At 39.8% G+C, this 23377-nt stretch overlaps 1 protein-coding gene across 1 annotated transcript; it reads right to left on the reverse strand.

Moving 5' to 3' along the window:
- Positions 1–529: 529 nt before the first annotated feature.
- Positions 530–14908, reverse strand: LOC131221397 (uncharacterized). Its single transcript, XM_058216658.1, has 3 exons — positions 14534–14908; positions 14308–14409; positions 530–3150 (listed from the first exon to the last, which is right to left on the reverse strand). The coding sequence occupies exon 3, from the start codon at positions 3104–3106 to the stop codon at positions 740–742; it is 2367 nt and encodes a 788-aa protein (XP_058072641.1). The 5' UTR covers positions 3107–3150; positions 14308–14409; positions 14534–14908; the 3' UTR covers positions 530–739.
- Positions 14909–23377: the final 8469 nt, after the last annotated feature.

Below are 23377 nucleotides of genomic sequence, written 5' to 3' on the forward strand. Positions count from 1 at the left end.
ATATACATTTATAAATCATCTTCTAACGGCTCGAGCTCTTTGATAAAGTGGTGATTTGATATGACATCAAAGCGAAAAGTCGTGTTCGAATTTTGGGATCAGCAAATATGCCTCCCCTAATATATTCTCCCACAAGGGGCCATTATGGTGTGGTATGACACACGATCCTCCATCCCAGTACATATCCTCCTATACGTTCTCGTATCACGCATGAATGATACAGGTGTCTCCGCCTGTCTTGCTCAAAACAGCCAAATATGGGAGCGATCACCCATTTCAAACCTTGGCTGGATGAGGCCCAGTCCTGTTGTGAGGAAAGTAAGATAAATAAAACCTTTCAATACGGGTTTCGTACCACAAGCAACAAACAAAGGCTACTAACAAACAAACTTAATTTCCATATCACCGCCATTTCAAGCCATGGCTGGATGAGCCTGAGTCATGATGTGGGCAAAGTAAGATACATAACAATTTTCAGTAATGGTTTTGTAGAACAAGCTACAAACAAACTTAATTACATATCACACCCATTTCAATCTTTGGCTGGATGAGCATGGGTTGTGATGTGGGCAAATTAAGATACATAAAACCTTTCAGTACTCGGTTCGCAGCAAAAACAAACAAACATAGGTTACAGTAAGATTTCACAATTAACATCTGGACTAACTAGGTTGCATTGTTCAACTTTATTGGATAGTTTGAAGCCCAAGAAACCTGAAATCTAGTGCTATTCCATGTGCTAAGAAGCCAAAGCTGCTTCCTCTTGACTGGAGGAAACTGCAGAAGGGTTCTCTTCATCAAGCTGAGAGGGGTTTCTTTTGAGGATTCCTGCATGAGTAAGCAAAACCCACAAATGTGTGATGAATTCTCCACCGTTGGCTAGACTTTCAGCATGGGCCATTTCATTATCCGATGGAGCAAGGAACAATATCATCTCCGCCCAAAAATCTGCCAATACCTTCCATTTTCTCCCTTCATCTGGTAGCATTGATAATAGTTGGTTCCCAAGTTTCACGCCTTTTTCTACTATAGTTTTTCCATTCTCAATATTGCCATTCCCCATGTTGCTCAACTTCTTATACAACTCAGCCTCAGTGTTTCTGCATTTTTTTAGTAATTCTCTTGTTTCTGATATTGTTGCATCGAATAATAATTCAGTATTATCTGGAGGATCAGGCAACAATGACGGAACAAAAGCTACCAAGTAGGCACAATATCCAGATAAGCTGGTGGCAACATCACGATTCAGTTCTATCTTACCCAAATCCTTTCCCTTTTCCTGACAGTTAGCCTCATGCTCCATGACACAAAACGAGGTAGCAACGTGCCAAACCAAGATGGTGTATGTGTTTGACTCGAATATACATTCCCCAGAGAGCTCTGCTAGTACCTTGTTTTTCCTCAAAGAAGAAACCCCATTTGTTAATCGCTGTCCATTATTTAGCAATGTATGAATAACAGCTTTCTTCACATGTGGAGACAGTTCTACAGAGCTACTGGCTTTCTGCCCTCTTCTTGGCATACCCGTAAAAGAACGATAGAGAAAGCAGCATGGTGCACGGTGGTAATTGAAAGAAGAAAGAAGAAAGTACTGCCCCATTTTTCTTCGCCAATGTTTCGATCTCATAAACGGTGGACGGAAAACGAACCCCAGCACTCCTTCCCACTTACTTTGTTGTAAGAAGGGCTTCTGGACATATTGGCACAGCAACCATACCTTGGTCCAATCTGAAAAAACAACACTGAGGAGTTGCAAAATCTGCATTCCGACAAATACTCCTATCACCACACAGGTACCCCAAACATGTGTATGGGTGGGTCTATCTAGGGTAGGTTTTTTACAGAATTGATTGACCCATTGCATGTCATTCATGTCACATCTCTCCAACCAATTAACAAATACGTTGCAGATTCTAAGGTCACGAGAGCCGAATATGAATCCTCTGTAAGTCATCCGATGTACTGGGAAACTCATAAGAAGTATTGCAATCCAAATACTAGCTCCCAACATAAGGATTTCTGCAATTAAATATAGTATAATTGTACTGAGGAATGACTTCTTGTCACTAAAGATTACTGGGAGCAGAGAATAGAAGTAATCATAAAGGAATGATAGCTCTACTTCGATGACTTGGAAGGCTCTTTCGTGATCATCATTTGAGAAAAGCCCATCACGTACGAAGTTCCAAGTCTTTGGAAGATGAGATTCATATAAAGGGTATTTCCTGAATCGACGTACGAGCATCTTTACCAAGGCAAATGACAGGCACATGTATTTCAAATGGCCACCTGGGTCACCTCCATCTGAGAGAAGTGGCATATTTTTGCAGTCCCAAATCTTCTCAACCGTTACAATTCTGTCATTGATGTGATCCATGTCCCAATGTCCATTGGTTGTCACTTTCGCTTTCTCTTCTCCCATGACCAAGTACTTGTATCCTTTCATACGGACGGGATCTGTCTCATTGCTCATTCCTTGTTCCTGTCTCATGTAGTCGGCAAGCAGTTTAGTTCTCCTTTTCAACCCAAGCGATGGTGAATACCTAGAGTTCATTATTATCAATCTAGCACCCAACTTGATGGTGGTAAGAACCAAAATCAATAGAAGTGGGTATTCGAACACATGTCTATGATGATGCAGAGAATACAACCAACAAGCCAAATAGAGTATAATGATTTCCTGCAAGGCGCGCGACTTTCCTTGCTGGTTGTCTTGGATGCTGTAGAGAGTGGAGTTTGCACTTCCGTAAATGAGAAGGAGAAGCACGGCCCAGATTGCATGCATCTCATTAAGGTACGGTGGTGATTGCATCAGACCAAAGGTGTTTGATATGATGTAGAAGGGCAGAAAGTAGGCTGCCCATAGAGCCCCCTTGAGCAACTTGTTGCGAGAAAGACGCTTGTATGAGCCAAAGAAGATGATGATGGCAAGGAGCAAAAGGCTGGAGATGACGAGTGCCACAACATATGCAGGTCTGTTAAAATCACCCCAAACCAAGGTATTGAGTTTTTTCAGGGGATCATGACCTTCTGTTAATTTACTTTCTCCAAAACTATCATATAAGCAATCGACCGACCGGTTCAGCAAGCGGGGATAGAAAGCCATATATTCCTTCACCTTCGTTCACTCTCTCTGGACCATGTATCACGCTGCCACACATTTTAGAGAAATTAATAGGCACTTTATTTTACTTTGAATGTAACATTGAAAAGCCCCTCCACGGGGGTTGACCAAAATAGTTTTCAAAATTAGAAGATCATACCGCATCCATGTTCATTTAATTCATCAATGGGCTGTGGACCTCTTGTCTTGGACACCATAGGGAAGCCCTCGAATCCATTCATTATGTAATTAATGATGTATAAGTGTGACCATGTCCTACTCAAAGAATCAACTCGAATCGGTTGGACCGTACAGCCATTTTGGTAAGTGGAGAATAATTAATGTTATTACCAAAAATAAATGAGAATTAATAAATAAAGAGAAGGAAAAAGGACCAGCCTGTTTATGTAAAATCTACCCCATGCACGAGTGTGTCACCCAATGTTATGCCCAAGGCCCAAAAATAAGTCCCATCTATAATTCAGGTGGACCACATGCTTGAAAAAAGTGTACAGGGCAAGTCTCACCCTCCAAACTGTAACACTTCATGTGGTCCACCTAAGTCACATATGGGCCTTATTTTTGGGCTCCAGGCCTATATTTTGGTGTGGACGTTTCTCTCAAGTATTTCCATTGGTGTGGCCAACTTAAATCTAAGGCAACAAAATTAGGATAAAGTGTAAACATCATAGTGGGCCACGGAGTTTTTGTAGTAGCACACAATACCAACATGGGTGGCAACCTGAGTCACTTTTTCAACATATGGGTGATGGACCTGCACCCTTGGTTTTAAGAGGGGGGGTGGGGGGGGGCGCGGCATCGCAATGTGTGTATAATTCACTCCCGCCATTCGATGTGTAATCACACATTATACCTAGAGCAAAAAATTCATGATGATGTCTGATTTAGTGGGTCACACCAAAAAATAAAAAAAAATAAAAAAAAATAAAAAAAATGGGAGAGAAACGTCCACCCTTGACTTTTAGAGTGCCCACTATAATGGTTATATAAATCCATTTCAATCATTAAATGTCCCACCAAAATTAATATAGGCCTAGAGCCCAAAAATAAGGCCCATATGATTCAGGTGGACCACCCTAAGGGTTATAGTAGGGAGGGTGCAACTTGCCCCTGTACACTCTTCCAAATCATATGGTCTACATAAATGACAAGTGGGGTTGATTATTGACATTGAGTGTAACATGAGGTGACCACCTGGTGGACGGCTTAGATTTCATATAAACACTATGCTGGCGCCTACCTGAGCCACCAACCCTTTTTTCCATATCTTCCTTTATTTATTAGCTCTAATTTATTATCAGTAATAATATTAATTATTCCCCACTTACCAAATAGTTATATACATACATGTATCAAGTTCAAATAGTTGGACTATACCTTGGTCCTGCCAGCTTAGATTTTATTAATATGAATAAATGCTCATGAATGCAAAAAAACTGAAAGACTGGTAGATAAGATGATAAGAGATGAGGGAGCGCGTTAGTCTTGCACCTTGATTTTGCAATAGGGCCCAACATGATGTTTATATGACGACTGCGGATCCTCTGTTTCGTGGAAACAGCGAGCACCTGAATCCAGGTTTGTTATTGGTTCAGGTCACTGTAAGTGCCACGTCATCAATTTTTTTAAATATATTTTAAAAAATACATTTAAGGAGAAGTCTAACGGAAACGTTAGAACTTAGACGGTTTCCATTTGGAAATCGGATTGCATAGAGTACGCTCTTATCCTTACTTAGTAAACTCAGTTGGGCCCACCTTGTTTGTATGTGGTCTATCCATGCTGTCCATCCGTTTTTTTCATCTAATTTAGGGGGTTCAGCCCAAAATTAAAGTATATCCAAATATCAAGTGGATCATAGTACAGTAAACAGTGGGGATAATTATTTCCACTGTTGAAACCTTTTTAGGCCCCACAGTGATATTTATTTGTCATCTAACCTGTTCACAAGATCATACGGACATGGGTCAAGGGAGAAAACAAATATAAACTGACGCAGGGGAGGACGTGAGGTCGAGCACCGTCTTCCTCAAGAGGATAACTATTCCGAATCCACAGAACTTCTCTGGACTCCTCACAGAGACTTCTCGAATCCACAAGGAAAGAAAGCAGGAAATAGAAAGAAATTCTAATAAATTCGAATTTGATTAATCAATCAATAAAAACAATTTCACAACCCTTTAAATAGGGGTATCAAGCAATGAGAAAGAAATCAGAATCAAACTACAACTAAAACTCCTAGAATTCGTAACTTACTATAAATTGTAAACTTACTATTTATAGACGGTCGTGATATCTACTAGTGCGCAAGGTTTTCAGCCAAAAATAGTGTGTCCTATTTGGCTTCACCAAACCATTCTAGTAATTATTCTAAGCTCTTTTCACATTGGGCGCAACTCCTAAAGCCTGGCGGATGAAGAATTATAATCAAACTAAAACTTACTATTTATAGTAAAAACGAAATTAAAACAGGGAAACGACCGTCGATCTAGGGGTTTTTTGCAATTCCGGGCTGCGCAACTTGGCATAGCAGGGTTGGTTGGCTAAAGTAGCTCGTTTTACCCCAAAATCATATATTTTACGTTAGGGAACTCATTTCGAATTGCGAGATACGCCCGATCTAAGGTCCGACGGCCCGGATCACTTCTGTCGTTGATCAGGCCTTTTTTGATTCATCTTGGCCATGAAACTGTCTGCGACCCGCTCTACATCAGTCCCCTCCACTTCAAAAGAACTCGTCCTCGAGTTCTCATCCTACGCTGGTTCATAATACTCGGTCAGGTCCGCGACGTTGAAAGTCCGTGAGATCGCCATGTCATCTGGAAGATCAACAACATAAGCATTATCATTGATCTTTCGGATGATTGGTACGAGTCCAATCTTTTTATTCTTTAACTTGTTGAACGTTCCGGTCGAAAATTGTTCTTTACGCAGATGGACCATTACTTGGTCGCCCACCTCGAACACTTTTTGTCGTCGATGCTTGTTCGCTTGGTCCTTGTACTTTTCGTTCGAAGCATGTAACTTGGTTTATACCTCCGCATGAATGCCCATGATCTTGTCAGCCATATGTTTTGCTGTAATGCTCATGCCTGGGAGCTTGGGCAGAGGGACCAAGTCTAGTGTGTGGCGAGATGCTCGTCTGTATATAACCAGGAATGAGGATTTTCTTGTCGAGCGGTTCACCATGTTGTTGAATGCAAACTCTACTTGAGACAAAGTCAAATCCCACTGCTTCGGTTTTTCTCCTGAAATACATCGAAGGAGGTTTCCCAACGTGCGATTCACAACCTCAGTTTGACCGTTAGTCTGTGGGTGGTAGGTGCTGCTGAACTGAAGTCGTGTATCGAATCGAGTCCACAAAGTCCGCTAAAAGTGGCTTATGAACTTCGTGTCACGGTTAGAAGTAATAGTCTTGGGAACCCCGTGTAGTCGAACAATTTCTCTGAAGAATAGATTCGCCACGTGTGTTGCATCGAGAGTTTTCTTGCATGGAATAAAGTGCGTCATCTTGGAGAAACGATCTACTACCACGAACATCGAATCCATGATGCATTGTATTCGTGGGAGACCAAGCACGAAGTCCATAGATAAATCTTTCCAAGGGTCGTCAGGTATGGGTAATGGGGTGTAGAGGCCCGTATTATGAGATTGCCCCTTGGAGATCTGACAGATATAACAATGTTGGACTGCCTTTCCCACATCACGTACCAATTGCGGCCAATAATACCGTTCTTCCACAAGAGCTCACGTCTTGTCTCGCCCAAGGTGTCCACTGAAACCACCTCCATGTAATACTTGGATTATCTGTTCCCTTAGCGAACTGTTCGGGATGCACAGTCGATTTCTCTTGAAAAGAAACCCGTCTTGCATATGTAAGTCACTAGGGTGACCTTCTTGACACCTAACTCATGCGTCCTTGAAGTCGTCGTCATCGGCATATATGTCTTTGAGGCGCTCGAACCCGACAACCTCATTGCTCATAGTGACTAACAAAGTTGCACGGCGACTCAGTGCATCAGCTACTTTATTTTATTGCCCTGACTTGTGTTTTAGTACGAACGTGAATTCCTGCAAAAACGATATCTATCTAACATACACACGGTTAATGTTAGCTTGACTATTAATGAATTTGAGAGCTTGATGGTCCGTATAAAGTATGAATTCTCTCTGAATCAAATAATGTTGCCAGTGTCGCAGTGCCTGGACCACCGTGTATAACTCGATCTCATATGTAGACTACTTCTTGCGTGCATCGCTAAGTTTCTCACTGTAGAAGGCTACCGGCCTACCTTCTTGAGAAAAAATTCCCCCAATTTCGACATATGAGACATCACATTCGACTTTAAACAATTTGTTGAAATTAGAAAGTACAAGAACCGAGGTCGTGGATAATCTGTGCTTGATTTCGGCAAAGCTCCTGTCGGCTTCGTCAGTCCATTGAAACTGTCATTTCTTCATGTAATATGTGATTAGTGATACAATGGTACTGAAATTTTTCACGAACCGACGATAGAATGTCGCCAGTCCATGAAAACTTCGCACTTCGTGAATATTTGTGGGAACCGGCTATTCTCTGATTGCCTTCACCTTTTCCTCATCCACCCGAATGCCCGTGGATCTTACAATAAAACCTAGGAACAATAGGCTATCAGTCATGAAGTTGCACTTTTTCAAATTGAAATACAGTTTATTTTTAGTGAGCACTTGAAGGACCTTGTTGAGGTGTCCCATATGGGTGATTTTGTCTTGACTGTATATCAAAATATCATTGAAATAAACCACAACGAACCACCCAATGAAAGGTTTCAGAACTTGGTTCATCAATCTCATAAATGTGCTAGGCGCATTCAAAAGACCAAAGGGCATGACCATTCATTCGTATAATCCTTCCTTGGTCTTAAAGGCAGTTTTCCACTCATCACTCTGCCGTATTCGAATCTAATGGTAACCGCTCCTTAGGTCCAATTTAGAGAATATTTTTACACCTTCTAGCATGTCAAGCATATCGTCCAACCGTGGTATAGGGAACCTGTATTTTATGGTGATTTTGTTGATGGCTCTGCTGTCGACACACATGCGCCAACTCCCATCTTTCTTTGGCATTAATAGAGCCGGTACAACACATGGACTCATGCTTTCTCGAATAAGACCCTTACGAATCAACTCCTCTACTTGTCCCTGTAGAATCTCGCACTCATTCGGACTCATTCGATAATGAGGCCGATTAGGTAAACTGGACCCAGGGACAAAGTTGATATGATGTTGGATATCCCGCATGGGGGGTAACCCATCAGGAAGATCATCGGGCTAGATTTTTTTGAATTTATGTAGGATGGGCCTTAGTCTTTCAGGGATGATGGTAGGCTCGAGTTCTTCCCCTTTTACAATTAATGCATAGGTCTGTCCTATTTCTTTGGATTCTTCCACGAAGTCCCGTATGGTTAAGAGAAAACAACCCTTCACTTTAGAAGTTTCAGGCGGTCCCTCTGGATCCATAAGGGCCAATATGGTCTTCCGATCGTTCTTAACGAAGATATATATGTTATCTCGCCCTTTATGAGTGGGTCACGATCAGATTGTCAGGGCCGATCAAGTAGTATGTGTCAACCACATCGCATACTATTTCATCCTTATAATGTTTACCAATTGAAAAGGATATGGTGCACCGTTCAGTTACCTTTGTTTCGCTGACCTTCTTGATCCAACCGATTGTATATGGAGAGGGATGACGCTTCGTTTTCACTTACAATTTTTCTACCATGACCTTGGAGACGATGTTCTCGCTGCTCCCACTATCAATGATCACATCACAAACCTTTTGATTCACCGTACACCTAGTGCGGAAGATGTTATGCCACTGTGGATGCACTTCTTTTCTTGGCGCATATAATAGTCGCCTCACGATGAGCGACTCACCGTGATCTTACTGAACCCAACCTGAAACATCTGCCTCATCCTCAATGGTATGCTCCTGTTCTTCAATATCTGGATCTTCATAAGCGTTATCAGCACTACCATCATTGATGGCGAGGTTTGCCACTTTTCGCTGGGGACAAGTATTTGATAGGTGGCCCGGTTGGCCACAACGACAGCTGTTATCGGGCCTTGGCCGAGCATAGGGGTTCGGGATTCTACTTGAACCAGCAGCAGTCGATACGCCCCTTTGGAGTCTAGCTTGCCCGCTTCCCTGATCTCGGTTCTCAGATGTAGGAGGTTGAGCGCGTGCTCCTACGGGCTCCTTCCCCTTGGGTTGTGCAGTTCTCTGGGGCGGACCTGCCACATGGATCCTTGCAGTAGGATAGGTTTGTGTGTTAAGATGTTCAAGTTGTGCTTCTGCCCGAGTAGCCAATTTGATCGCATCATTCATCGTCCAGACGGATTGCATCTGGAACTGATCCTAGATAGCCATACGCAATCCACCGTTGAATCGGGTGACTTGCTACAATTCAGTTTCGACTAAATCGTTACGCGTCGCCAAGCAGTAAAATTCTTCTACTTATTCTCTCACCGACTGACTACCCTGTCGACAATTTTGGTATCGTTGGAATAATACCTGATCGTAATCGCTAGGGAGGAATCGGGCACGTAGTGGCTACTTCATCCGCTGCTAGGTGCGGATTGGTGCTTTCATTTGCCTAATTCGCGCAAGTTGCAGTTGTTCCCACCAATCTGAAGCTCCTCCTTTCAACTTGTAGTCCACAAGCTTGACCTTCTTTGCTTCAGGGATATCTATATAGTCGAAAAATCGCTCAACTTTAGAAAGCCAATCAAGGAAATCCTCAATGTGTAGTTGGCCATTGAAGCTAGGAATATCAACAAGAATCTTGAATTCTCTATCCATTCGATCTACTCGATCACCGCCATGTCTGGGGTGTTGGAAGATGATGTCGTCGATTTCCTCCTCACTGGAGCCTCTTCCTCAGGAATGACCCTTGGATGCACTACCGGTACTATCCTGCGATCAGGGTGATTACGAGTTTCAGCAATTGGCGGTGGAGGATTACCATCAGAAACACGGAGTTTCCTTAGGTTTTCTACCAAGAGATCCGCTATGCGGTCGATGGAAGCCTGCAGCCCTTACATGGCTTGTTGATTCTCTCGATGGAAGCCTGCGGTCGATGGAAGCTGCCGCCGTTAAAGGTAAATTTCCTGAAGCACCGCCCATGGGATTATTGCCCGACCTGTCATTAGAAGTCATCAATCCGAGGAGAAACCTCACTTTGATACTAAACTGATGCAAGGGAGGACATGAGGTCGAGCACCGTCTTCCTCAAGAGGATAACTATTCCGAATCCACGGAACTTCTCTGGACTCCTAACAGAGACTTCTCGAATCCACAAGGAAAGAAAGCAGGAAATAAAAAGAAATTCCAATAAATTCGGATTTGATTAATCAATTAATAAAACCGAGTTCACAACCCTTTAAATAGGAGTACCAAGCAATGGGAAAGAAATTAGAATCAAACTACAACTAAAACTCCTAGAATTCGTGACTTACTATAAATAGTAAACTTACTATTTATGGATGGTTGTGATGTTTATTAGTGCGCAAGGTTTTCGGCCAAAAATAGTAAGTGTCCTATTTGGCTTCACCAAACCGTTCTCCTAATTATTCTAAGCTCTTTTCACATTGGGCGCAACTCCTAAAGCCCGACAGATGAAGAGTTATAATCAAACTAAAACTTACTATTTATAGTAAAAACGAAATTAAAATAGGGAAACGACCGTCGATTCAGTAGTTTTTTACAATTCCGGGCTGGGCATCCCGGCGTAGAGGGGTTGGTTGGCTAAAGTAGCACGTGCTACCCCAAAATCATATATTTTACGTCAGGTAACTCATTCTGGATTGCGAGATACACCCGATCTAAGGTCCGACGGTTCGGATCACTTCTGTCGTCGACTGGGCCTTTTCTGATCCATCTTGGCCATGAAACTATCCGCGACCCGCTCTACATCTTAAACTTGGTCCCTATACTTTTGTAGCCCCCAAGAAATTTTCAATGGTAAACATTCAATTCAACTGTTTCATAGGGTGTGGTCCATTTGAACATTGTATATGCTTCATTTTTGGTATCAAGCTCTAAAATTATCTGGTATTTTCCTATGGTGTGGTCCATTTGAACATTGTATATGCTTCATTTTTGGTATCAAGCTCTAAAATTATCTGGTAAAATTGCTGGACGGAGCGGATAAAATATATATAAATCATGGTGGACCCCACAGAGTGTACTTAGTACGCTTAGCCTAATGACGCTTCCATTTCGCGGGGGATTCAGCGAGCGGGTTGAGTAGTGAGACTCTTTAAAGTGACGTCACCTAGTTATGTGGGTCCCACCATGATATATGTTTTGTATCCACACCGTACATCCATTTGGAGAGATCATTTTAGGGTAGTAGCCAAAGAATGAATCAGATCCAAAACTCGAGTGGACCCCACCACAGAAAAAAGTGGAGAGAGTCACACCCACCATTAAAAACTTTTAAGGGTCACAAAAGTTCTCAATCAAGCTTATATTATTTGTGTTTTCCCCCTTTAATATCTGTGTTAACTTAAGGTCAACCATGATTCTTATTTAAGTTTCCATTTGAGTAGCAAGACTCACTACTAAAGTGACGTCAGTTAGTTATGTCGGTCCCACCATGATGTATGTTTTGTATCCACATTGTCCATCCATTTGGAGAGATCATTTTAGGGCATGAGGCAAAGAATCAAATCCAAAACCCAAGTGGACCCCACCACAGAAAACAATGAAGAGAGTACGCTCACAATTAAAAACTTCTAAGGGCCACAAAAGTTTTCGATCAAGCTGATATATGTGTTTCCGCTCCTTTAATGTCTGTGTTAACTTATGAACATGTTGGATCTCAAATAAAAATTATGGTGGACCTTAGGAAGGCTTCAACGGTGGACGTCACTCTCCTCACTGTTTTCTGTGGTGGGGTCCGCTCCGGCTTTGGATCCGCCTCATTATTTTGATCATGCCCTAAAATGATCTCTCCAAATGGATGGACAGTGTGGATACAACACATACATCATGGTGGGCCCCACATAACTTGGTGGTGTCACTTGAGTAGTGAGTCTAGCTACTCAATCTGTCGGTAGCTAATCCGTCTCCAATTTCTTTCTTCTAAAATTTAATAAGGCCATGTCATCTCACGACAATTTTATAAAATAAAAAAATATATATATTTACAAAATTTGCTTGTTTAGCAATGAATATTAGCTGCGACCCAGGATAAATGATATCCGTAGGATCCTCACCGTGGGCCCACCTCAATCTATGCATTATATATCTACTCCATCCATTTGTTTTCTTATATTATTTTAAAACTCAACCCGAATCGGTACTTGCGATTGGGTCAGACTCCGTCCGGATTAAATTCTTATAGTTGAAAACTTCTTTTTGGCACCACATAAGTTTTGGATCAAGTTGATATTTTTGTTTTACCTTTGTCCAGGTCTCCATGACCTTATGAATAGGTTGGATGAAAAATATAGATGGCCTTATGAATGTTTCAACGGTAATGTCCTTCACACCAATCCTTCAAGAAGAGGATTGCATACTGGGTGACTTATTAGGCTAAGCGTTCTGAATAAGCTTTGTGGGGTCCACCGTGATTTATTTATTTTATCCACTCCGTCCATACAATTTAAAAGATAGTTTTAGGTCTATATCCTAAAAATAAAGTATATCCAAACCTTAAGTAGACCACAACACAGGAAACTGTGTGAATTGAACGTCTACCTATCAAAATTTCTTGGGGGCAACTGAAGTTTTAGATCAATCTTGTATTTGTTTTTTCCCTTCAACCATGACTGTGTGATCTTATGAACAGGTTTGATGAGAAATAAACATCATTGTGGGCCCTAGAAAGGTTTCAGATGTGGAAATTATTATTCCAACTGTTTCCTACGGTATGGTCCACTTGATCTTTGGGTATGAGCGGATAGACGGTGCGGATAAACAATATACAGTCACGGTGGGCCCAATAGAGTTTACTCAGTATGATAACAGCAGCATACCGATTGACTCAGTACGAAATCCGATTTCACTGCTTCCTGTGGTATGGTCCACTTGAAACTTGGATCTGCCTAATTTTTTTTGTTCCCAGCCTAAAATGACGTGGAAAAATTTATGGACGGTGTAGATAAAATCCATACATCACAGTGGCCCTCAGAATCCTAGCCTGTACGTATCTCGGGACGGGAAGGGGAGTACCCAATCCGCGCCTGTATGTCTTATACGTAAGCGGATTGTGTGGTGTAAAATGCAAACCATGATGCACGTGTTATATCCATGCCGGCCAACCATTTTGGAATCATTTTAGAGCTGGACGTAAAAAACGAGGCAGATTCAAACTTCAAGTACACACACAACAAAAATCAGGGGACACGACGCCCACCGTTGATACCTTACTAGGGCCCACTATGATGTTATTTGCTATCCAGCCAGTTCATAAAACACAAATATAAGCTTCATCCAAAACTAATGTGGCCTTCAAGAAGTTTTCAAGGGTAGGCGTTCAATCCTCACTACTTTATGTGGTGTGGTCCACTTGAGGTTTAGATCTGCCTCCATTTTGGGCTCGTATACTCGAAATATCTCCAAAAATGAATGGATGGTATGGATATAACACATACATCATGGTGGAGCTTGATGACGTCGACACACCACGGATGCACATGCAATCTGCTTCCGTCTTATACCGACTGTACATCGGCTTAGCCAGACTGTTTTAAGACATGAGATAGATCATACCCAAATCACAGTAAATAGTGGGAATAAAGGCACCCGCCATTAGAACCTTTCAGAGACTACCGTGAAGCTTACTCCAAACTGGATGAAAGAAAGCAAACAAATACCAGCTTGAATTTTGGCGGCCAGGAAGTTTCTGACAGTGGGCGTTCAACCCTACTCTTTCCTGTGGTGTGGTCGACTTGAGCTTTGGATCTGTCTCATGTTTGGGCTCATATCCTATGGCGAACTGGCCAAACCGATGGAGGGAGTGGATTTAACACATATATCACGATGGCCTCACATAGTTTAGGGATAAAAAGCAGTCTGAGTTTAATCCAGGTATAACACACTTCCTCATCGCTGACTGGAAGTATAACAAGATATAATCTAGCAGGCTGTATTTGATCATTTTAGATATAGGAATTACGTAAAAAGCACATACCTTCTAACTGAAAGATAATCGGGGAAGCGAGGATTTCAACATAGATACATCTCGATGAACATCTAAACACCCCTCAATAGAAATCCATTTATTAAAGATTTCCTGCATAAAGAAAAGAAATCAAAACTAAGGGATGCACTTTGTAATCCATTCCTAAATATACATGTGGAGAAATAATGCGTTAGATGGGGAAGGAATCAAAGAAGGATGCCGAGAAGAAGCATACAAGAATATAAGCTGAAGATTTCCCATCATGGCTGCACTAAAGAAAACCAAGCATTTCGAAAGGCCGGAATAGCAAGAATGTTTTGCACTACTGAAAGGTGGCTACTCATTCATTATATATATGACATAGATGAACTCCAATACATAATTTAAAAACCTGAAAACCCGACGAATGGTTACCCAGCTTGTCGGGAGTTCACTCGAAGATTTGGATTGGACTCAACTTCAATTTCATTATTAATTTACAAAGAATGGTTGTAAGGAGTTTCCTGTTGAATCAGCTCCATTACTCGTCAAGTTGATTTGATTCAGCACAGTTTCACCTTCAGAAACCGAGCTTAGAATTATTCTTCAAAATATCCGGATCGTGGCCCCTAAAAGATATGGTTTGGATGATCCCCCACTCCCCAAGTAGATTGGTGTCATGGTTAAAATCGTCGTGTATTCATGTTGGTGATCATTGATGCTAATATAATTGATTTTGTTGACTTTGAGTCCAGAATGGAATTACACCTCTAATGGCTAGAGTGGATCTCACATATATATTATGGGGGGCCCTATAAAAATATGAAAGGCCATGGAACTCATTATTTCTAAAAGTCTCAAGAACAATTGGCTGTGTTATTGATTAAGGTCCAACCAGTTATAACTTCTAACCTTTTATGTGCATACGAAACATCCAATCCATCAAATAGGTTCACCAAAGCAGGTTCATTACCTTTTGAAAAACCTGCTTACCAACCAATCATTGAGTCAAACATACTTCTGCTTGGCTATTTACCTATTTAGGGTTTGATTTCATATGCACTTAATAATTTGGATGTTATGACATGGGTAGACTATAGTTTGTGGTCCAACATGTTGGACTTAGAAACTCCTCGTTGTCGGAATAAATGTTGTTTTGTGGGAACATGTGTGAGATGAATGCCCGCCTTTGATTATTTTTTTTGAAGGGTTTGACCATGATGCTTATGCTAGATCCGTTCAAACTTTTAGACTTGTAATCTAATGGTAGGCCTAGATTCCAAAAATAAGGGTAATCAGTGATTCAAGTGGGCTACAACAATGCAAATAGTTGGAGAGAGGTGTCCATCCTTGAGTTTATAGGCCCATCATGATCATTAATTGAATCCACTCCAATCATTAGATGTCACACTAAAACCTAATCCAAGGGCTCAAAAATAGTCCCATTAGTGATTCATATTAGCCACACTAAGGGAGACAATTGAAGGGTGAACTTTACCCTACACACTTTTTAATTATATGGTCCACCATGATCATGGATGGAGCTTAATTTAGGATGCTTTGCCTAACATGGTCCGCATGGATTTAAAATAAACACCATGGTGAGGTACAGCCAAGCGAGCAATCCCTTTTCCTTCCCTCACTCTATTTATTAACATTAAATAATCATCAATTTTCATATTAGTTTACGTCCAACCAACCAGTTGGACCTAAGTTTCTATGTATATATTGATACATGAAATTAATATTTTGTTTAAGGAAATAAAAATTTATCTTCTATTGCTTTTTAGTTATTTTTCTATGATACACAATCGAATTGGTCACTGCCGATTCACTTTTTGTATCAGCTAGTATAGAAAACCTAAAAGCCACGATAGCCATGGTAGCAAACGCATTCCTTGCTCACCTGGCTTTAGATGAAATACTCATCTAACGCATGGTAAACGCATTCCGTAGTCTATTCCTTCAATAATTAAGAGTGCGTACAGTTCTCTCACTGCTACACCTTTAACGCGTGGAACTTCTTCAGCCCCACGATGATATTAAAAATTGATGAACACTGTGATCTATCACACACACACGGATATGTGACATGTGTGTTTCTGTTAGATCACAATGTTCATCAATTTTTACAAATATGTATACTTAATGAGCCCAAAAATGAAGCACATCCAAAGCTCAAGTGGACCACACCATAGAAAAGCAACGGGATTGATCAATGGTCATTGAAACTTACTGTGAGGTTTATTTGCGATGTAGAGCGGGTCACAGACACTTTCATGTCCAAGATGGACGAAAGAATGCTTGATCGAAGGTGAAAGCCATTAAGACCAAGAATAAAAAAGAGTTATTAGGCTTTGATACCACTTGAAAAGGCCAAGCTATATGTCCTAGAGGGGGGGTGAATAGGACAATGCCAAATAAAAACTTATAACAGCGGAATAATAAAGAAAATGATAGCCAAATTAAATAACAATGCAGAAAAGTAAAACAACCTCAAAATTCAGATCTTGAGAGGTTGATACAAACGTTATTCTAAGGACAACCTTACACCAAAAACAGAGTTTATGGTAGGACAACCTTATTTCTAGAAAGGTCTTTGTATCAAGTCTCAAATCAAAGAGGAATACAGAATTAAATATAGACTGAAATGAAATAACTTTTAATTAAAGATGTATTGTTCTAGGGACAGCCATACACCATAAAAATGGCAGGGCAACCTTGCTGGAATAACTTTCAAATGAAATTGAAAATCAAGCTTATAAAGGAATAACAGAAAGTAAATTCTAAGCTATTACAACATTCTCACAAAGCTTGAAATAATTACAACATTCACCACCATACATACATCCCATAAAAAGAATAAAAATTAGAAGAGTAAAACAATCAACCACAACACAAGGGTTTATAGTGGTTCGCCTGTGTGTTCACCAACTGTTATCCAACAGCCACACAAAAAGCTACTCCACTCCTAATATCCTCACACAGGGGATATTAGCGTTCACTAAAGATAGGTTTTCCCAGGTTCACCCAAAACCCTTACAATTGTGTCTTTGTATGTGGGCTTACACAATTAAAAAAACCCCCACTTTTGAGTTTTCCTGGCTCTCCTCAGATAACCAAAATAACAAGATTTTTCTGGCAAATCTTGAAAGAAACCAAAATAATAGAAAGGAATTTACAATATGTAAAATACCTGAAAATCTCCTTCGTTGTAGCAGCCCGGTAGAACCAAATCAAAGTAGATGATTGAATGTCCAAGTTCAATGTCCAGTACTCGATTACAATGGTTCTAATTCTAATAGATTTTAAATTAAACCAAATAGGGCTTGCCTTAATTGATTTTGATTCCAAAGAAAGGGAATAATAATTCCTCTTTATCAAATCAGATTGGAATATAAGAAACAAAATCAATTAAAATAAAGCTAAGGAAAGAAGATATTAAATAAGCACACTTAGCTTAGATGGAGCACAGAATTATCTCTCAGAAGTTCGACGAAGATTGGCTTGAATACTATAATTAAATCGATGATTTCTTCTGAGATTCGTGCACTATTTATAGGTGAGAAGATCGGGTCTTCGACTGGTCTAGAGTGCTCTTCGACTAGTCGAAGCTCTAACAGATATTTGAAAAATTCGGCGGGATATGCTCAGACCGTTCTACGACTGGTCGTAGCCCTCCTACGACTGGTCGTAGGTCACCTACGACTGGTCGTAGGTTTCCTTCGACTGGTCGTAGGTCCTGAATATCTTCGCTGGACTTCGAGTCGTAGATTCTACGACTGGTCGAAGATGCAGAAACACTGTTCCTACGACTGGTCGAACAGATTCCAGGACTAGTCGAAGGCTAACAGATTTTATCCAGAATTTGTAACAAACTTACGACTGGTCGAGGATTTTCTTAGACTGGTCGAAGCAAGTCTAGGACTAGTCGAAGCAGACCTAAGACTGGTCGAAGAACAGACCAATCACATGTAAAATAACATTCGACTTATGTATCCGAAATGACCTACTTCTAAGGTCATCCTATGGTCAAACAAACCTCAATCATGAAGTATGGACATTGAAACAAGAGACCATGAAGAATGAGCCTTGAAGTCTTGATGTAGACTAAACCTTGAAGTAGCTCAATCATGAAAGTGGCTTGAGTTTCAGCTTGAGTCTTGAGTTCAGCTTGACTTTCAACTTGAGTCTTGAGTTCAGCTTGAGTCTTGCCTTGTACTTTCTTTTTCATTTCAGCTTGAGTCTTGTGAGCGGTTCTTGCATTCAAGAGTCTTGTCTTGTGATCGTTCTTTGATTCATGATCTTGAGTATTGTACTTGAGAGCTTTGCTTGATGTGAGCTTATTTTGTTCATGAAGTCATGAATGTTGATCCTTGAGAGAGCTTCACTTAAGCAGGTTATATATAATATAACAGTGATTTTGTCACCACAAATTTGACAACTTATAGGGATATAAACTATAGCACTTACAATCTCCCCCTTTGTCAAATTAGTGACAAAACACATAACCAAACAAAAGTAAATCAATTGGTTAATACATGCAAATCAATATTCAACATTTAACATTCAACCAGTTTCAACATTCAACCAACTTCATTCAATAAGATCAAACATATACTCCCCCCTAATCAAACATATACTCCCCCTAACTCCCCCTGGGTAACATAACCACTGCTATTCCCCTCACACAATCACATTAAGAACAAACCATTCTCCCCCTTTTTGTCACAATATGACAAAGGAGAACTAAATAAAGGAAGTCATGAGAGGAAACATGAGGAAGTAAGAGAGTATAGCAAAAGAAATATTCAGAGCTACATAGAGATACTCAAGATAGCATCACATATATCCAGCATTACATCAAGAACAAATATTCAGCATAATACATAAATAGAATCCAACTCATACCCAAGCAAATAAGTGCTAAGTAAGAAAGTTATTACAGACCAAAAAGTCTCATAAAAACTAGTCAGAATTAGAACTTGAAGATGGAGCAGGAATAGAAGGATCAAGTTGGTGCATGCCTTTGTTCAAGCGCCTAAGATATTTGCGCATATACTTGAATTGCAAATCATGAGCAACAGACATGTTTTCCAACTTAACATTTATATCCTCAACTCTACCTTCTAATGCACTCAGACGTGCATCAACATCAGATGGTACAAAATCTGGATCATTAGCTGAGTCAGAATCCAGTTCCTCAAAAATATCATCCATATTAATATCAACACCAGCTTCTTCAGGACCACCATCAACACCACCACCTTGTTCAGGAAGCAGATCCAACTTCATCTTATTAATATTTGTATTGTTGAAGATCAGATGATGGATTGGTGCTTCATCAACAGGCATATCGACTAACATATGAGTAGCCAATACAGTCATAAAGTATGCAAATGGAATGTCACTATGACCAGGATGGAGTCGAAACTGAAGAATGAAATGACAGATTAAGGAAGGCAAATAAATCTGAGTACCATTTAAGATAGCATGGATAACACGAACCATAAATGAAGTCAAGTCGGATTTATTACCCGAACGAGGATACAGATTAGACACAGATTCTGTGAAGAATTCTGTATTTGGGTAACAAATACCTTGCGGGGAGCGCATTCCCTTTTTGAGTCCATTGAACATCCATATTGCACAAGTCTTTAGTTAGCATACGTTTTTCAGCCATTGAGGGTTTATCAGTTAAATTATGAATTGGAATACCCTCATCATTCACAGGAATTTCCATTAGGGCTGAAATTAAATGACGATCAACGTCAAATGGCCCTTCTCTAGTAGAAATTTGGAAAGTTAAATTATCCTGTGAAAATGCACTAATACATGAAAACATGGATTGGGCAATGGACCGGTATGCAGGCCCACCCCAATGCAATAAGTTAGTCCAACCTACAGCTTCAAGCATAGGAAGGATGTCAAATGGAGCAATGTGATTGACATCAACAGGATGTTCAACGATAACCTTACGAGATCTAATGTCCCTAACAAATGATGGATCATCATTGGGAACAAGAAGATGACGTTTAGATAAAGGGGTTGATCTGGAGGAAGAAGAAGAACCACGTGAAGTAGTTTTTCTTCCTCTAGAAGCCATTTGCAACAAGGAATTAAAGGAATAAAGAGGTTGCAAAGGATTGAGAAGAGGGTTTGCTCAAAATAGATTTTTCACAACCCAAACCCCAAATCTCAATGATTTTCAAGATAGAAAGCTTCAAGAGAGAAAAGGAAGCAATCTTGACACAAATATGCAAGAAAAATGGATTTGGAACACTAACCTTGAAGAACTTGAAGGATGGGTTCGACGAGTCGAAGTTCGGCTCCAAGGAGAAGAAAGAAGAAATGAGGAAGAAAGAGAAAAATCCCCAATTTCAAGTGAAACCCGTGCTCCACGACTGGTCGTGGGTATCTACGACCGGTCATAGTACGACTGGTCATGTATACTCACGACTGGTCGTATAAACCCCAAAAAATTCAATTTTCTAGCAATTTTTACAAAAATTGAAATACAATCTAGCAAATATATACAATATTATACAAGAAGGCATAAATTATCAATTTAAAATGCACATGCCAAGATCAAATTTCATCTTTTTGAACCTGCTTTTATCAAGAGGTTTTGTGAAAATATCAGCACGTTGATCTTCAATAGGAATATATTCTAGAGATATAACATTTTCTTCTACTAATTCCCTTATATAATGAAATCTAATGTCAATGTGCTTAGTACGAGAATGCTGAATAGGATTTTTTGAAATATTTATCGCACTGGAATTATCACAATGTAATAACATAGAATCCTGTTTAATTCCATAATCACTTAGCATTCGTTGCATCCAAACAAGCTGTGTACATGCATTACCAGCTGCGATATACTCAGCTTCAGCTGTTGAAAGTGATATAGAATTTTGTTTCTTACTAAACCAGGAAACTAGACAATTTCCAATGAAAAAACAACCACCACTGGTTGATTTTCTATCATCTAGATTACCAGCCCAGTCAGCATCCGAGTACCCAGCTAATTGGACATTGGTTTCATGAGGATACCAGAGACCAAGATTTACAGTACTTGCGACATATCTAATAATTCGCTTGACAACAATCAAGTGAGATTCTTTTGGATCAGATTGATATCTTGCGCAAATACCAACACTTAGAGAAATATCAGGTCTACTAGCAGTTAAATATAACAAACTACCAATCATACTCCGATAAAGTTTTGAGTCAACATTTTTACCATTAGAGTCTTTTGATAGTTTCAGGGTAGTACTCATAGGAGTATCAAAATTTTTGCCATTTTCAAATCCAAATCTCTTGATTAGGTTTAAGGCATACTTAGATTGAGAAATGAATATTCCTTCAGGTTGTTGCTTTACTTGCAATCCAAGGAAATAAGTCAATTCCCCAACCATGCTCATTTCAAATGTGATTTCATTAAATCTGCAAACTCAGTAGTCAAATCAGTACAAGTTGATCCATGAATGATATCATCAACATAAATCTGTACCATTAAGATATGATCATTATGTTTCTTAACAAACAGAGTTTTATCAACAGATCCCATTTGAAAATTATGAGTTAAAAGAAATTTTGTTAGTTTCTCATACCATGCCCTAGGTGCTTGTTTTAATCCATAAAGTGCCTTTTTAAGCCAATATACATGATCAATATTTTTAAAATCTTCAAATCCCATTGGCTGTTCAACATAGACTTCTTCATGTAAATCGCCATTTAGAAAAGCACTTTTCACATCCATCTGATAGATCTTTATCTTTCTAAAACATGCAATGGATATAAATAGTCTGATAGATTCAAGACGTGCTACTGGTGCAAAGGTTTCATCGAAATCAATCCCTTCAATTTGAGTATAACCTTGTACCACCAGTCTAGCCTTGTTTCTAATTATATTTCCACATTCATCAGACTTATTTTTGAAAATCCATTTTGTTCCAATGATGTGTTTATCTTTAGGTCTTGGTACGAGATACCAAACATCATTTCTTACGAATTGGTTGAGTTCATCTTGCATCGCAACAATCCAGTTTTCATCAGCCAGAGCTTCTTTTACGTTAGATGGTTCAATTTGGGATGTAAAACATACATAATTACATATATCCTCAAGTTGTCTACGGGTGCGAACACCGGTGAGAGGGTTTTCAAGAATTTGTGTTGTTGGATGATCTTTAACAGTCCTTAACTCAGAATCAGTCTGATTCGATGAAGTATCGGGTTTATCAATGATTAGTACTTCATCATTATCTGAATTAGAGATTGGTGTGTTTAAGTGATCATCAATGACAACATTAATGGATTCTTGAATCACACCAGTCCTTTTGTTCAGAACTCTATAAGCTCGACTGTTTAAAGAGTATCCTAGAAAAATACCTTCATCACTCTTCGTATCGAACTTTCCCAAATTTTCACGATCACGTAAAATATAGCACTTGCTACCAAAAACTCGAAAGTATTTAACAGTAGGCTTTTTATTGAACCACAATTCGTAAGCCGTTTTATTATTATCTTTTCTAGTGTAGACTCGGTTAATAATATAGCAAGCTGTGTTGACTGCTTCAGCCCAAAGATTTTTAGAGAGCTTCATGCTATTTAACATAACATTAGCCATTTCTTGAAGCACCCTATTCTTCCTTTCTACAATTCCATTTTGTTGTGGAGTTTTGGGAGCAGAGAATTCATGTAATATTCCTTGGTCGGTACAGAACTTCTCAAAATTGCTATTCTCAAATTCAGATCCATGATCACTACGAATTTTACTGATTTGAGAGGATTTTTCAGTTTGAATCCTTTTGAGAACTTTTCTTACTTCTTCAAGGGTTTGATTTATCCCTTAAGAAGACTACCCAAGTGAATCTGGTAAAGTCATCAACTATTACCAAGATGTACTTTTTACCACCACGACTTTCCGTTCTGGTAGGTCCTATCAGGTCCATGTGGAGAAGTTCGAGTGGTCTTGATGTGGTATTTGAATTCACTCTTTTGTGTGAGTTCTTTGTTTGTTTGCCTATCTGGCACTCACCACATATTTTATCTAATTTCAAGTTTGGGTAAACCTCTTACAAGTTCTCGTTTGCTC

This window comes from Magnolia sinica, chromosome 12 (genome assembly GCF_029962835.1).
Source record: "Magnolia sinica isolate HGM2019 chromosome 12, MsV1, whole genome shotgun sequence".
NCBI lineage: Eukaryota > Viridiplantae > Streptophyta > Magnoliopsida > Magnoliales > Magnoliaceae > Magnolia > Magnolia sinica.